This window comes from Equus caballus, chromosome 14 (genome assembly GCF_041296265.1).
Source record: "Equus caballus isolate H_3958 breed thoroughbred chromosome 14, TB-T2T, whole genome shotgun sequence".
Lineage (NCBI taxonomy): Eukaryota > Metazoa > Chordata > Mammalia > Perissodactyla > Equidae > Equus > Equus caballus.
This window is the reverse complement of record NC_091697.1, coordinates 74,973,023-74,986,608: the sequence shown is the minus strand read 5'-3', so window position 1 is coordinate 74,986,608 and position 13,586 is coordinate 74,973,023. Positions and strand designations below refer to the sequence as shown.

General features: G+C 32.5%; 1 protein-coding gene across 22 annotated transcripts in view; it reads left to right on the top strand.

Moving 5' to 3' along the window:
- APC (APC regulator of WNT signaling pathway) overlaps positions 1-13,586 on the top strand; it is a 116,597-nt gene that overhangs the window by 55,868 nt on the left and 47,143 nt on the right. For all 22 annotated transcript variants that reach the window (NM_001301314.1, XM_014730331.3, XM_014730330.3 and 19 more), the window contains 4 exons: positions 955-1,039; positions 2,147-2,348; positions 6,092-6,200; positions 8,838-8,951. In NM_001301314.1, coding sequence (NP_001288243.1) covers positions 955-1,039; positions 2,147-2,348; positions 6,092-6,200; positions 8,838-8,951 — 510 coding nt within the window. The remainder of the gene's footprint in view (positions 1-954; positions 1,040-2,146; positions 2,349-6,091; positions 6,201-8,837; positions 8,952-13,586) is intronic.

The window sequence follows — 13,586 nt, the reverse complement described above, 5'->3', positions numbered from 1 at the left end:
TATAGAGGGAAGGGGCCTGTATCAAACATGGCTGGTTTTCCTTTCAAGGTAAATTTGAGATTTTGGAGCTGTGTAGGGTAGGAGGCTAAGGGCTGAGCAAACAAAAACCTGTAATATTTTCAGTCTAGATTGTGAAAGACACACTCAAGGATCTTGTCAAACCAAATCAGGAGAAGGATTTAGATGGAAAAGGAATAATGACATCAGAAGTCAGGAGGCAGTGAGCATGCAGTCATTTGAATATCTGCTGAATGTGAATTAGCACTTTAGTTGAATAGACTTAGATGTGCTATAGAAAGGGTTGAATGTTTATTAGGGTGTTAAAACAACATATTGTAATGTGTTAATTTGATGTTTTTCATGGTCATGTTCGTGCAAGCTTAAGAGACATGGATTCTAAACACCCAACTGAGCCGGGGCAAGTCTGAGTCTTAGTTGATCTATCTGAAAAATGAGAATAATCCACCTTATTGTATTGTTTCAAAGTTATAGATAATGTATCTTAAGTGTTCCATATAGTGTCTTACGCTGAGATTCACCATAATCACCATTATCACGAAATATAACTATTATTATTGTTGGGGTATATAATTTAAAATATTTTATATATATTACATAAGGCCTCTAGGAGTACTAAATTATGGCAGCTATTGAGCAGCAGTTTATGCAGGGGACAGAGGAAACCCTTATCACAAATGCTGACGCTCACAGAAATTCACTGATTCCTGGTTCTAGGTAAATGTAAAGGTAGGAGAGAGAATAAAAATAGTTGTATTATTTATAATTAGTAGTAGGTAATATATGAATAGTGCTTTACAGCTTATGATATGTTATCAGATTGATCTGAAATAACTTTTTTCCCTGGCATACCAAAGTGCCAGGAAACTTAGAATCACGTCTTCAAGAAGTTTTTTAGAATTTTGTCATGTTCATGTATTGTGTTCTTTTTTACAGGAAGTACTTAAACAACTACAAGGAAGTATTGAAGATGAAGCTATGGCTTCTTCTGGACAGATTGACTTATTAGAGCGCCTCAAAGGTAGATTTTTAAAAATTGTTTTAAAATAATTTTTTAATCTCCAGTTGTCACCTTTAGGCATTTATATCCAAGTATAGCTTCTCTTGATTTGGGTGTTGGTATCAGTTTCTTGGTATAACAGCGTTAATCGTTAGGATGTAATTGTTAATGTACAAAAATGTAAAAAGTCCATTTGTTATTTCTTCAGTTAAGCATTTAACTGGTTTTGAATAAACTATTTTAGATCCCATCCTTAGTAATTTTCAGCTTTTTTTAAAGCTCATTGCTGTTCTGTCAGTCACTAAATAGACCTTTAGTAAGCTGTGTGCCACAGATAGCCCATTGCCTCATTTGAAGTAGTGTCCTCTGTTTCATCCAGGATAGAAATGCTTTATCTTCTCACGTATGTAAGCTGATTTTAAGGCCTTTATAGCAGACTTGTAAAAGAATATCTTTCTCACTTTGTTGCTTCAAAATTCCAGTGTCAAAACAGGGAAAACGCTTAATTTTATGATTGAAGCTAGTCAGAGAAATTACCTTTGGGTCCCCAAATATATTATTATCTATCGGGAATGTAAGGAAGGACATTTTGTCTAATTTTCCTTTAACATACTCCTTTTCCCCCTGACTCAAGCTGACTTTGGAGGGAAAGTCTGGCCATTCTCTTTCTAAATAACTGTTCCATCTGAACCAAGAAGTATGCCCTTTTATGGAGTCAGTACTCCAGTGCACGGTATAGTGTCCTTTTGCAAGCCCTCAGAGAACCAGCCTCATAGAATCTTGGCCATTTTCTGATTTTTCCATAGGATTATTCTTCTTATTCTCTCTCCTACCTTTACATTTACCTAGAAGCAGGAATCAGTGAATTTCTGTGAGTGGCGGCATTTGTGATAAGGATTTCCTCTGTCCCCTGCATAAACTGCTGCTCAACAGCTGCCATAACTTAGTACTCCTAGAGGCCTTATATAATATATATAAAATATTTTCAATTATATTATAAATGGGTTAAAATTTGAAGACTAAAATATGAACTTAAGATTTCACTTTTAAAACAATATAATTTCATTAGTAATATTTTAGACTGATTAAAGCAGTTATTATATAAAACCTTCTCTCTATTTGATTTAGAACTTAACTTAGATAGCAGTAATTTCCCTGGAGTGAAACTACGGTCAAAAATGTCCCTGCGTTCTTACGGAAGCCGGGAAGGATCTGTATCTAGTCGTTCAGGAGAGTGCAGTCCTGTTCCTATGGGTTCATTTCCGAGAAGAGGGTTTGTAAATGGAAGCAGAGAAAATCCCGGTTATTTAGAAGAACTTGAGAAAGAGAGGTAACTTTTCTTCATTAAATAGTAAACATTGACTTGTATGTTCCAATTTTTGCTGTTATTTGTCATTTTGTAATACGAGATATGAATTACGAAGCATGTATGGTAGGTAACGGCTAACACTTAGCATTTTGCATTTATTAACTCAAGAAATAGTATGTTACTGATTGTCCTTGTATTACATCTAAAAATGTAAAGGAGGCAATTTCTTGAGATGGATTGTAACACTTCTACTTTGTCACTTAAATACTTCTAATGCTCTGTAGACGGGATAATTCACATAATCACAATCTTTATGTTCAGTTAAAATATGTAACTGCTAGATCCAGCATACAGTGCTTGTTTCCATCATGGAAGGCCTATTACAAGTGGCCACAAGGAAACATTTCATAATTTATCAGTTTTGGTGTCAAAAAAACATTGCTTGACATATGGAATGTTTCTCACAGTGAGTGTATTTATTCTTCTCTTCCTAAAGTTAAAATCATCTCACTACAAATATCAGAATATATGTCATTATCAAGAACTTTGTCAAGTGTTTTGTCTCCGAAAAGAGTATAAATTCCTTAATGCATCAATGATACCTTATTATCTTTGCAGTCCCAGAAGTTCTATTAGACATTCAAGAAATGTTAACATATATAAATGTTACATATTAGCTCTGGGACTTTGGTTAAGACATTAAATTTTTGTGTTGTTTTCTTCTGTAAAATAGGGATGTGGTTCTACCTTGTGGAGTTGTGAAAATTGAATATTACTGTATGGAAAATGCCCAGCATATCTCACTGGGAAGCAAAAGACCTTTTATTGCTTTTTCTCTGGTTTTAGGTGTGTCTTTAAAAAGTAGGGATGATCATCTGGATGTGAAGTAGTGTTAAGCTTTCTTTCATCTCTTAAGTTTACATGAATCTCTATTTCGTACCTTGAACCTGGACTGTTTCTCTCTGACAGTGTAGGAAGTACTCTCCTGAAAAATAAGAAGCTAATTAGGGTCCACAATCTTTCATCTCTTTGTCCCCTTTGAGCTCTATTAAGAGGCAAAGGACCTGCGAGCATACCTACTTTCCCAGGAACTTACTTTGCTTTGTGTAGATAAAGTCCTGATTTTATTAAGAGAGAGAGAAGTGAAGTTATGTGTGTATACAGTTGTGATATATCTTGTGTCCTCTTGGTTCTCAGTGTTGGACGGAGGAAAATTGAGTGCTTGCTTATGTGACACTATCCTTATTTTGCTTTCACATTTGATTGATAGTTTGGATAGGTCTAGGTTCAAACTCATTTTATTCTCATTATCAGTGTTGCTGATGAGAAATGTAATACGTCTTATTTTTATTCCTTTGTAGGCAACCATTTTTGCGTTTTCGAAGCTTTTAGAATGCCTTGGTATATGTGGGGTTTTTTTCATTCATCTTGCTAGATACTCATGTGCCCTTTTCATCTGGAAATTTATTTTCTTCAGCTTTTGAAAATTCTGCTATCTTATTTCTTTGATGATTTTCCACCCTCTGTTTTTTTCTGTTCTTTCTTTCTAGACTTCCCTTAGGTCATAGATTAACACTCTCTGTGTCTTTTTTTCTCATTTTCTGTGTTATGCAAGATAAGTGCTAGGAAGTAGTCAAACTAGAATTCAAACCCAAGTCCATAGCTCCATAACCTTTTTAAACCTCAGTTTTCCAGTCTGTAGAATGAGCATGAAAATAACTACCTCAAGGGATGGTGTGAGGATTAAATTAGATTTTTTAAAAGTACTTTGCAGGCTAACCCCAGTGGCCTAGTGGTTAAGTTTGGCCCACTCTGCTTCAGCGGCCCAGGTTCTGTTCCTGGGCACAGACCTACACCACTCGTCTGTCAGTGGCCATGCTGTGGTAGCAGCTCACATACAAAGAAAAGAGGAAGATTGGCAACAGATATTAGCTCAGGGCAAAACCTCCTCAGCATAAAAAAAAAAGGTACTTAGCACAATGTCTGGGATATAGAGCGTTCAATAAATGTTAGCTGTTGTCGTGTTAGCCATTAATTCATTTAACAAGTAGTTAGTAAATGCCTAATAAATATGTGCATAAGCAGAGTCTTCCTTTCTTACCATGGATTCCCTCACCACTGAGGTTGCTACATCAAAAGTGAAGGCTAATTTCTTATTTTTAAGATTGCTTCTCAGTAAAGGGAAGTGAATTTTAGAAACAATAGAAATTTCCACATACATGCATACATATTTTCCAAGAAAATAAAATCAACAGCATTTTAAGGTAATACTATCAGAATGGGGAACATCTCTCTGTGTATAACCAAACTCCAGAAGCCATAATAGAAAATATCTACAAATTCAACTGCAAGAATATAAAAATTTTTTACATGGCAAAAACATAAAGTTAAAAGATAAGTGATAAACTGAGAGAACATTCGCCAGTCATATAACTGACAAAATGTTATCATTCTTAGTATAGTAGAGATCCTATAAATGAGTAAGAAAAAGTCACAGAAAAGGAAATACAAATGGTTTTTAAACTTGAAAAAAATGCCTAACTTCACTCATTCTAAAACCATTTGATATACTGTTTTTTGGAAGGAAAAAAATCCCTAGATTTGCAAAAGTAAAAAAGTTTGATAAAACATTTACGTTGGTGAAGGTAATAGGCACGTAAATTGGTACAACATCTAATAAGGGCAGTAAATTAGAAATTTACATACCCTAGGAATTTATCTTACATACATGCTTGCACATGTGTGAAATGAGGCTGTGTGTGAGGATATTCAGTGCTGCATTGTTTATAATAGCAAAAGATTAGAAAGCCCTTAAATGTCCTCTAACAGAGAACTGATTTTAGGGTATCCTTTCATGGATTCATGAATACTATAGAATACAGAGAATATTATGTTCTGATATAGATTGATCTCCAAGATAGAGTTTTTACTGAAAAAAAAGTTATAGGACAACACATATAATAATACGCTACTATTTATATTTAAGTATGTACATATGTTATTGCATTTTTGTAGAATATTTCTGGAAATATACACAAGAAAATGGTAATAGTGGTCGTTTTGGGAAAGAGCCACATGAAAGGAGATAGATGTATACTTTTTGTACCGAGTTGTATCCTAGGAACACTATTTTATTTCACATTTATGTTTATGATGATCAGATATAGCATGTCTTGATAAATTGTTATTGAGGACACCATCAATTGGGTTGTTCAGGGATTACATAACAAATTCATCTTCAAATTCCAAACTAAGAAAGCAGTTTTTCTCCCTCAGAGTAACTTCCTCTTACAACACAGTGACAATATGTTTTGGCTGCTGAGAAGCTGAAAACTACTCTTGTGTCTAATACAATAGCTTCTTATACTCTAGGTTTTTCTGCATGATTACTGCTTTTATTTACTCTTTTGTTACATTTTTGATTCATGTATTAATTTTGGGTTTTGTTATACCTCTACTTTTTCCTGTAAACCATCATTATATGCTTAGACTATGAATAAATGAACACCTTCGGTGAAACGTAAATATTCTTGTAAGGATGGCTACCATCTTATTTAGATGAAAAAGTAAAAATCTTTTAATATTCAAATTTTCATGGTTATAATATTCTAAATCCCATCTTCAAAAATCCGAAATCTATGTTTTCCATTTATTTATTATTAATACTTTAGCTTAAAGAGAGAACTTTACAATAACAGCTAATAAGAATTGCTGTTAGACACTCTATATTAGCATTGTGTAAACTTATCTTTTTTAAAAAACAGGTCATTACTTCTTGCTGATCTTGACAAAGAAGAAAAGGAAAAAGACTGGTATTATGCTCAACTTCAGAATCTCACTAAAAGAATAGATAGTCTTCCTTTAACTGAAAATGTAAGTAACTTGGCAATAATTTTAGACTTTAATAACTTGATTTTTAGTCACCTAGATTATCCATTAAAAATTCAGGGTAACTGAACTTATAGTTATTTATAAACTGAAATATGTTTTATCCAGCTTTAAACTTAAATATATAATAGTTAATGAATTTTTGTTTATAAAGATGATAAAACCTCATTATGCTCAAGCAAATATTTATTTTAAGCCCCTAGTTAAGAAAATCTATTAAGTGTCAATCCTAAAGGGCTCAGGATTCAGCTAGGCAACTGATTTTTTATTCTGTATATTGAATTGCCAAATATACCCTGCAGAAGCATTTATCCCCATCTGTCTATTTTTTGAACCACATTGCAGGAATCATACCATATAGTTTTTGCAATAAAAATACCTTTGAAGATAATTTGAGTCCTATTCCAGTTATTATAAATAAGAATAGCTGTTGGCATGGATCTTAGAACTTTTTGCAAGTACTAAAATGTGTTTGTTTTGCAAATATAACTGTGTAAAAAAGAATTTAATCCTGTCAGCCTCGCGCTCCCCACCCAACCTCTCCATGTCAACAATCTTGTTCATGGGATGGCACATACAAGAACATTTCTGAATTAAAATAATAATTTCAAACAGGGCTGTGACAGACCATAAATATTTTTTGTAATTTTTAAAAAGAGAAATTAAAAACAGACAACAAAATATCTTTCTCTGTTAGCTTAGATTTTTCATTTTCTAATACTTTTTCTAGTACTTTTGAGAGAACATAATGTACAAAAAGCAAAAGTAGAAAGAAGTAAAACCTTTTCCGAAACATGTTAGCCAGCCAGATTTCCTGAGTGGGATTGTCTGGCAGGAGGTAGAACTGGAAGCATAAGTGCTCCGTCCCCTGGAACACTCTTCCAGGGTTTTGAGAGGCAGAGAAAAGATCTCTCTTCCTGGGAATGTCCTTAACGTCTTCCTGGGAATTAAATAATAGTTTGACAAATAGTGAAAGAACAAGTTATTGGAGAGTTGTTAGCAGACAAGGATTAGGAACTCAAGAGAGTTTGGCAGGATTTTTACTCTCATAAACAAAAATACCAAAGCATAGTTTTGCTCACCTTTCACTTCAGTAATTAGAACATACAAAATTTAGAGACCAACTGTCTGTATGCAGTCAGGTTGAGGGAAGTGTTCAGATATATATGACAACTGAAGAACAATTGGTTAATATTTGAAACAAAGATCAGTTGTCAAATAAATTCATTATTCCCTTATTAATTTATTAAATAATCACATTTATTTAATAGAATATATAAGACATTATTATGAACCATTTGGCAACATTAGCAACTTTAAATTGCTCGCATTTCATAAATATTTTTTAATTTCACAAATTTTACTTTTATATTGGGAAGCCAAGTTAAGAATGCTTTCATATGGAAATACTTATCAAAATATTAGACATTGCTTAAAATATCAGGTCTAAACCATATTATTAGAACATACTGTGTCATGGTCAACCTTTTTTGCAGGGGGGTTTGAGAAGTGGAGGACGAATGAGTGTAGTTACAACTGGTTCATTGGGAATTAGAAACAACATGCAGACTATATCATCTATATTGCGACCCATAATTTACGTTTGCCTATAGGAATGCATTCTGCCTATGAATGTCATCTATATTGCAAGGGAAAAGATTGAGAGGTCCCCTAAGTTAACTAACAAAACAATTTGGAATCCTTGGAGCTACAGAATGCTGTTCTGAGTCAGACTTGTGCCGCACCCAGCTTTCTGTTGGTCATATAGAACATGAAAAATCTACAGCACTTCCTCATTCCCTTCGTGACCCATTGTAACTCTGTGACCTACCATTTTGTCTAGTCTAGTCTAATTTTAGCCTTTATTACCTCTTGGGGCATGTGTTTATAAGTTTCATTGCCTTGTCCTTTCCATCCTTTTGTATGCCTAGCAGTTATCACAGTGTCTGGAATTTTAATTAAAGGATTAATAAATTTTTGAATGAATTAACACTCTCTGAAGAAGTACTTTTTATTTGTTTCAACTTTGCTTCACTTGTGGATTTTTACCAAAAAGTTTGTGTTAACTTTGTCCTGGAGATTTCTGATTATCTATGTTACCTGAAAGCTTTTTCTTACCTCATTTTCTTCATTTTACAAATGTAGACATTATCTCTGTTTAGTCTGCATGTGTATGTTGATCCTTACCTTAAGTTATAAACTTAAGGATGATGGACCTGTTTCTTGATTTTCCTATGTTGTCCATGTTAACATGCTAGTTTTTAATAATTAAAGGTAAGACTTCTTCAGTGGAGAAGAATCATAAGAGAACTGAAGAGAGGTTCACCCTAATTGGACCAATTATATATTTTAAATGAAATAGTACCATTTAGTTAAAGACGTATGTAGCTATGGAGCAATAAAAATGTTTCAACTCTGCATTTCACATCAAGGACTCAGACTGAGCCCAGCACCTATAATCAAGTTTTAGGACTCCTTAGAGTAAAAAATAATTTTCGCATGCACCATAACTTACATATTTACTTAGTCATTTTCATTGTTGGTATTTATATGCTTTTTTTGCTTTTACTGGTAAACACACAAATACGAGATACTAACATTTTATTTTATTTGTGGTTTTAGTTTTCCTTACAAACAGATATGACCAGAAGGCAATTGGAATATGAAGCAAGGCAAATCAGAGTTGCAATGGAAGAACAGCTAGGTACTTGCCAGGATATGGAAAAACGAGCCCAGGTAACTGATTTATTATTAAACTAAAAACAGCACTAGCTAGGGAAGAGCTATTAACAATGTAATGAATTATAGCTCTATTAACATTGGTTAAATTTTATTATTAAAGATATTTGTCTGTCTTCACTTTGGCACTATTTCAAAATAAAAAATAAGAATAATTTACCATGGCTGCTGGACAACACAACCAGTGTTCACATAATTCTGTCTCCACCACATTTCATTTTCCTGATACTGTTCTGCTCTGCCTTGGAATTGTAAGAAGGAAAAAGAGTTAGGTGCTGGTCATCTGGTAGCTGATAGCTAGCTTCAGTTCTCCTTTGAGAGTATTTCACTGCTCTTCAAGTTGTACGCTGAAAAAAAAAAAGGAAGCCCTCCTTCAAGGAAAGTAGGAAGGAAACATTTAAAGAGAACATTGGGAGAGATGAAATGAGTTGTATGGAGAATTCCCATATTTCAACCTCCAACTAATGTCAAGAAAGAATATTAACTAGCTTTGCTATTTGTTAAGCATTTTCACATATTAGTGAGTTTAGTCTTTTATAGTCACATAAATGTGTAACTGACTAATGTTTTTAAGCCCTGAAGAGGCCTTGCTGATTTCAGGCCTTGTCTGTTTCAAAGCAAGCATGGGGAATTTAAAAACAAAAAAAAAGCTATTGGGATAAATTGGGAGGAAAACATTACTTGAAAGATTTTCTTTAAGGAAATAGCAAATAAGGAGGACCTACATTCGTATGTGTGATATAAATGCATTTTTGTACTCTGAAAAGTTTATTTTATAGTTTTAAAATTACTAATAGAGGATGTTTTATATTCCCCAAAGTGTGTCTTTGTCTTTTATGTGGTAGTTTCCTAAACATAATGTATATTCTATTTATGCTGGAGTATTGTGGTAGACTAAAATGATACTTAAACACCAGTACCATAGTACATTTCATAGTCCATACCTGTTAGGTTCACAGTGAGGCTGGAGACGCAACTAATATGTGTGTGTGTGTGTGTGTGTGTATATATATATATATATATGTTATATTATAATATGTGTATATAATATGTTCTTTTTTCTTAATCTCCTCTTACTGCCATCTCATTCAAATTAAAGTCTTAAATGCCAAAAGTAAAATTTTAAAAATAAATGTTTCAGTAGAAAATATATGTATCTTTCTAATATTTGGGTAAGAAAGGATTTCTTAAGCAAGACATAAAGTATAATTATAAAAGAAAAGATCGATAAATTTTATGGTATTAAAATTAAGAATTTCTGTTCGTCAGGTATCTTAAAGAAAGTGAAAAGAAAAGTTACAAATTGGTAGAATATATTTAACACCATATAACTAACAAAGAATTGAAATCAGGGATATATAAGGAGTTTCCAAAAATACATTCTATTTTAAATTTAGTATTGGTAACATTTGAGATTTTCGTGGAATTACTTTAAAATGTCGGGCGGGTTTGTTTGTTCACAGAAAAAAAGTGAGAAACATTGGTTTAAATGAATTTGCTTTTTTAGAATGTGAATATATGGAATACTGTATAGAGAAGTTAGTTTTTCTGGATCTATTAATGTGTTTTTAGAGCTCCTTAAGGAACAAAATGAGATGGTAGGTGTGAAAATTCTTGTGTAACACAAATATAAGTAGATGTATTCTAGACAGTTTAATCTATATCCTAGAAGAGAAATTAACTTGAGTTCTTTCTTGGCCATTTTGTTCAGATATGTGCTGATACAGCCATTTTTATTTTATTCTAGAATACAGTGTTCTTCATTTTAGTGGTTAGTATTTTAAGGAAGTTTATTCCATATTTTTAGAAATACAACAAGCATTTATTGTGGAAATAGCCATGTGAAGGTTGGGGTTAAAGAAATATTCTAGACATAGTGAAAAGGCCAATAATGGAAATGTTTGTAACATATGTAAGGAGTTAATATCCCTCATATGCAAAGAGCATCTACAAATCAGTTGAAAACAAGACAACCAAATAGTAAAATAATCAGAAGATATGAATAGTCTCATCACAAAATAATTTCAGATGACTAATAAACAGGTGTGGTGCTTAAACATCACTAGTCATCAGGAAAATGAAACATAAAATAGATTTTTTTTTGTTGGTGGTGGTGGTTGTTTCATTTGTTTTTTGGCCTATTAGACTGGGAAAAACTTTGCAATTTGGTGACATGCAGTATTGGTGAGAATGTGAGAATAAGAAGCGTTGTCTACCCTGTTGTTGCAAGAATAAATTGATACATTTGTGGAGGACAGGTTGGCACTACCTGTCAAAATTAAAATGCCTGTGCCTTCTGACCTGGTAATTCTGTAGGACTTCTAGAGATATGTCCTACAGAAATATTTACTTAAGGCAACAAGAATATAGGTATAGATTGTATAATACTCATTGCAGCATGATCTGTAAGAGGTTAACGAAAAGAGACAACTTCAGTGTACATCTTTTGAGGGAATTATTTAATAAATTATTAAATCACTAGTATGCAGCTGTTAAAAATAATAAGGTAATGGAAATACATTGGCCAGAGCACTCCTTTCCTTTGTAACTCTCTGCTTGAGTGGCTTAACATAGAAAACAAGAATGACCAGCTATTGGACGTGGAAGTGGATCCCAGGAGGACTTGAGGCCCTGAGAAAAAATGTGGGATCTCATTTGCAAGAAGTAAGGATGGATAAGAATTCCAAAAGAGAATAGAGTGAAAGTTTTTTAAAAAAAATAAGTATTTTTCAGAAACAAGAGGCAAACTTTATATTAATTTAAGAAAATAGAGAAATAATGAGATTATTACCATTGCAATCATTAATATGATTAGGGTGCTTGCTGTCACCACTATTATTTAACCTTGTTTGGATGCTCCACTAATGCAATTAGAAAAATAAAATAAGTAGTGTAAATACTGCACTATATTCCAACTAGAAAGGAAGAGACCAGATAATTGTCACTTGTAAATGATATGGTTGTTTGCCTAGAAAAGCCCTAGAGAATGAACCAAAAAATATTTGAACAAATAGAGATTGAGTAATGTGGCTGGAATTAAGATACATTACAAAAATTAGTAGCTTTTCTACTCCAACACATATTTGGGCTAGTCTGGTGGTCCCTACTCTCCTGTAGTTGTGTAAGCAAGGGTTGGATAAGTTGTTATGGAGCTTACTTCCAGGGAGTGGGGATTGATAGGGTACATGTCTTCTCCTGCACTTGTGAGTCAGACTTTATAATTGATAATCAGTGGACAATGAAACATTATCTTGTCATTTAGTTTATACTTCCTTGAAATCTACTGAAGTTGAATATCTTTTCATATATTTATTAGACTTTTGGATTTCCTTTCTGTTATTTGTTCCTATCTTTGCCTGTTTTCTATTATGTTAAATGTCTTATTCTTAAATATTTGAGAGATATTTTAATACCCTGTTGGTACCAATCTGTTATGGATAATATACATCACAACTCTTCCCTGCCAAGTCCTTTACCTATTTCAGCTTCAAGATAACAAAAATGAGTTTTGTTAAAAAGCTAAATTAATTATATTGCCATATTTTACTTTCTGTGACCTTTTTACAACGACTTTTCCTATCCTGAAGACATAAAGGTACCCTCCTATTATTTCTAATAGTTTTAATATTTTATTTTTATCCTATTATTTCTAATAACTTTAATGTTTTATTTTTATAATTGGGTCTTTAATTCATCTGTAATTTGCTATTATGTATGTTTATGAGGTAGGGATCTAATTTTACATATATACACACATATATATGGTTTTTATATGTATGTAAATATTTAATATTGATATACTATGTAATTTAATTATTGATATTTAATATTAATTTAAATATGTAATTATATATAAATGTTAGAAAATAAATTATATTATTAATGAGTATTAATATTAATATATTATATAATATAATTATATATACATGCATATTTATGTTAATATTAAATATCTCATTATCATTTATTGGATATTCCATTTCCCTAGTGATTAGTAATGCCATCTCCAGGATGTGTGAAGTTTATATTTGCTGGCTATTTCTGGATTGTATTCCATTAGTCTGTTTTAGTTTCTCTATGCCTGCACTGATACCATATTTATTTTATTCGCTCTAGTTTTATAAATCTTGGCACCTGGTAGGGTTAGTCCTTCCACTTATTTTTTGTTTGTAAAAATGTAGTTATAGTCTGTCTCATTACTCTTCCATTTGAAATTTATTATCAGCTTGTCTAGTTCAAAGAAAAGCCATATGCATTTTTTATTAGAATTACATTGAATTTATAAATTAATTTGAGGAGAATTTCTATCTTTATAGTATTGAGCCTTCTTGGTTGAAGGGATAGACTCTGGAGCCAGATGTCCTGGGTTCTCATCCCAGACCTGCCACTTACCAGCGCTGTGATCTTAGACTCTCTGCCTCGGTTTTTCTCATTGGTAAAATACAGATAATGATAAACTGTAAAATGTGAGGATTAAATGAGTTAATACATGTAAAAGCACTCAGAATCTGGCACATAGTAAACACTCAGTAAATATTAAGTATTGTTAATTTTATATCTCTCCATTCATTTAGGTCTTATTTTATATCCTTCAATAAAGTTTTGTAATGTTCTCCATAAAGTTCTTACACA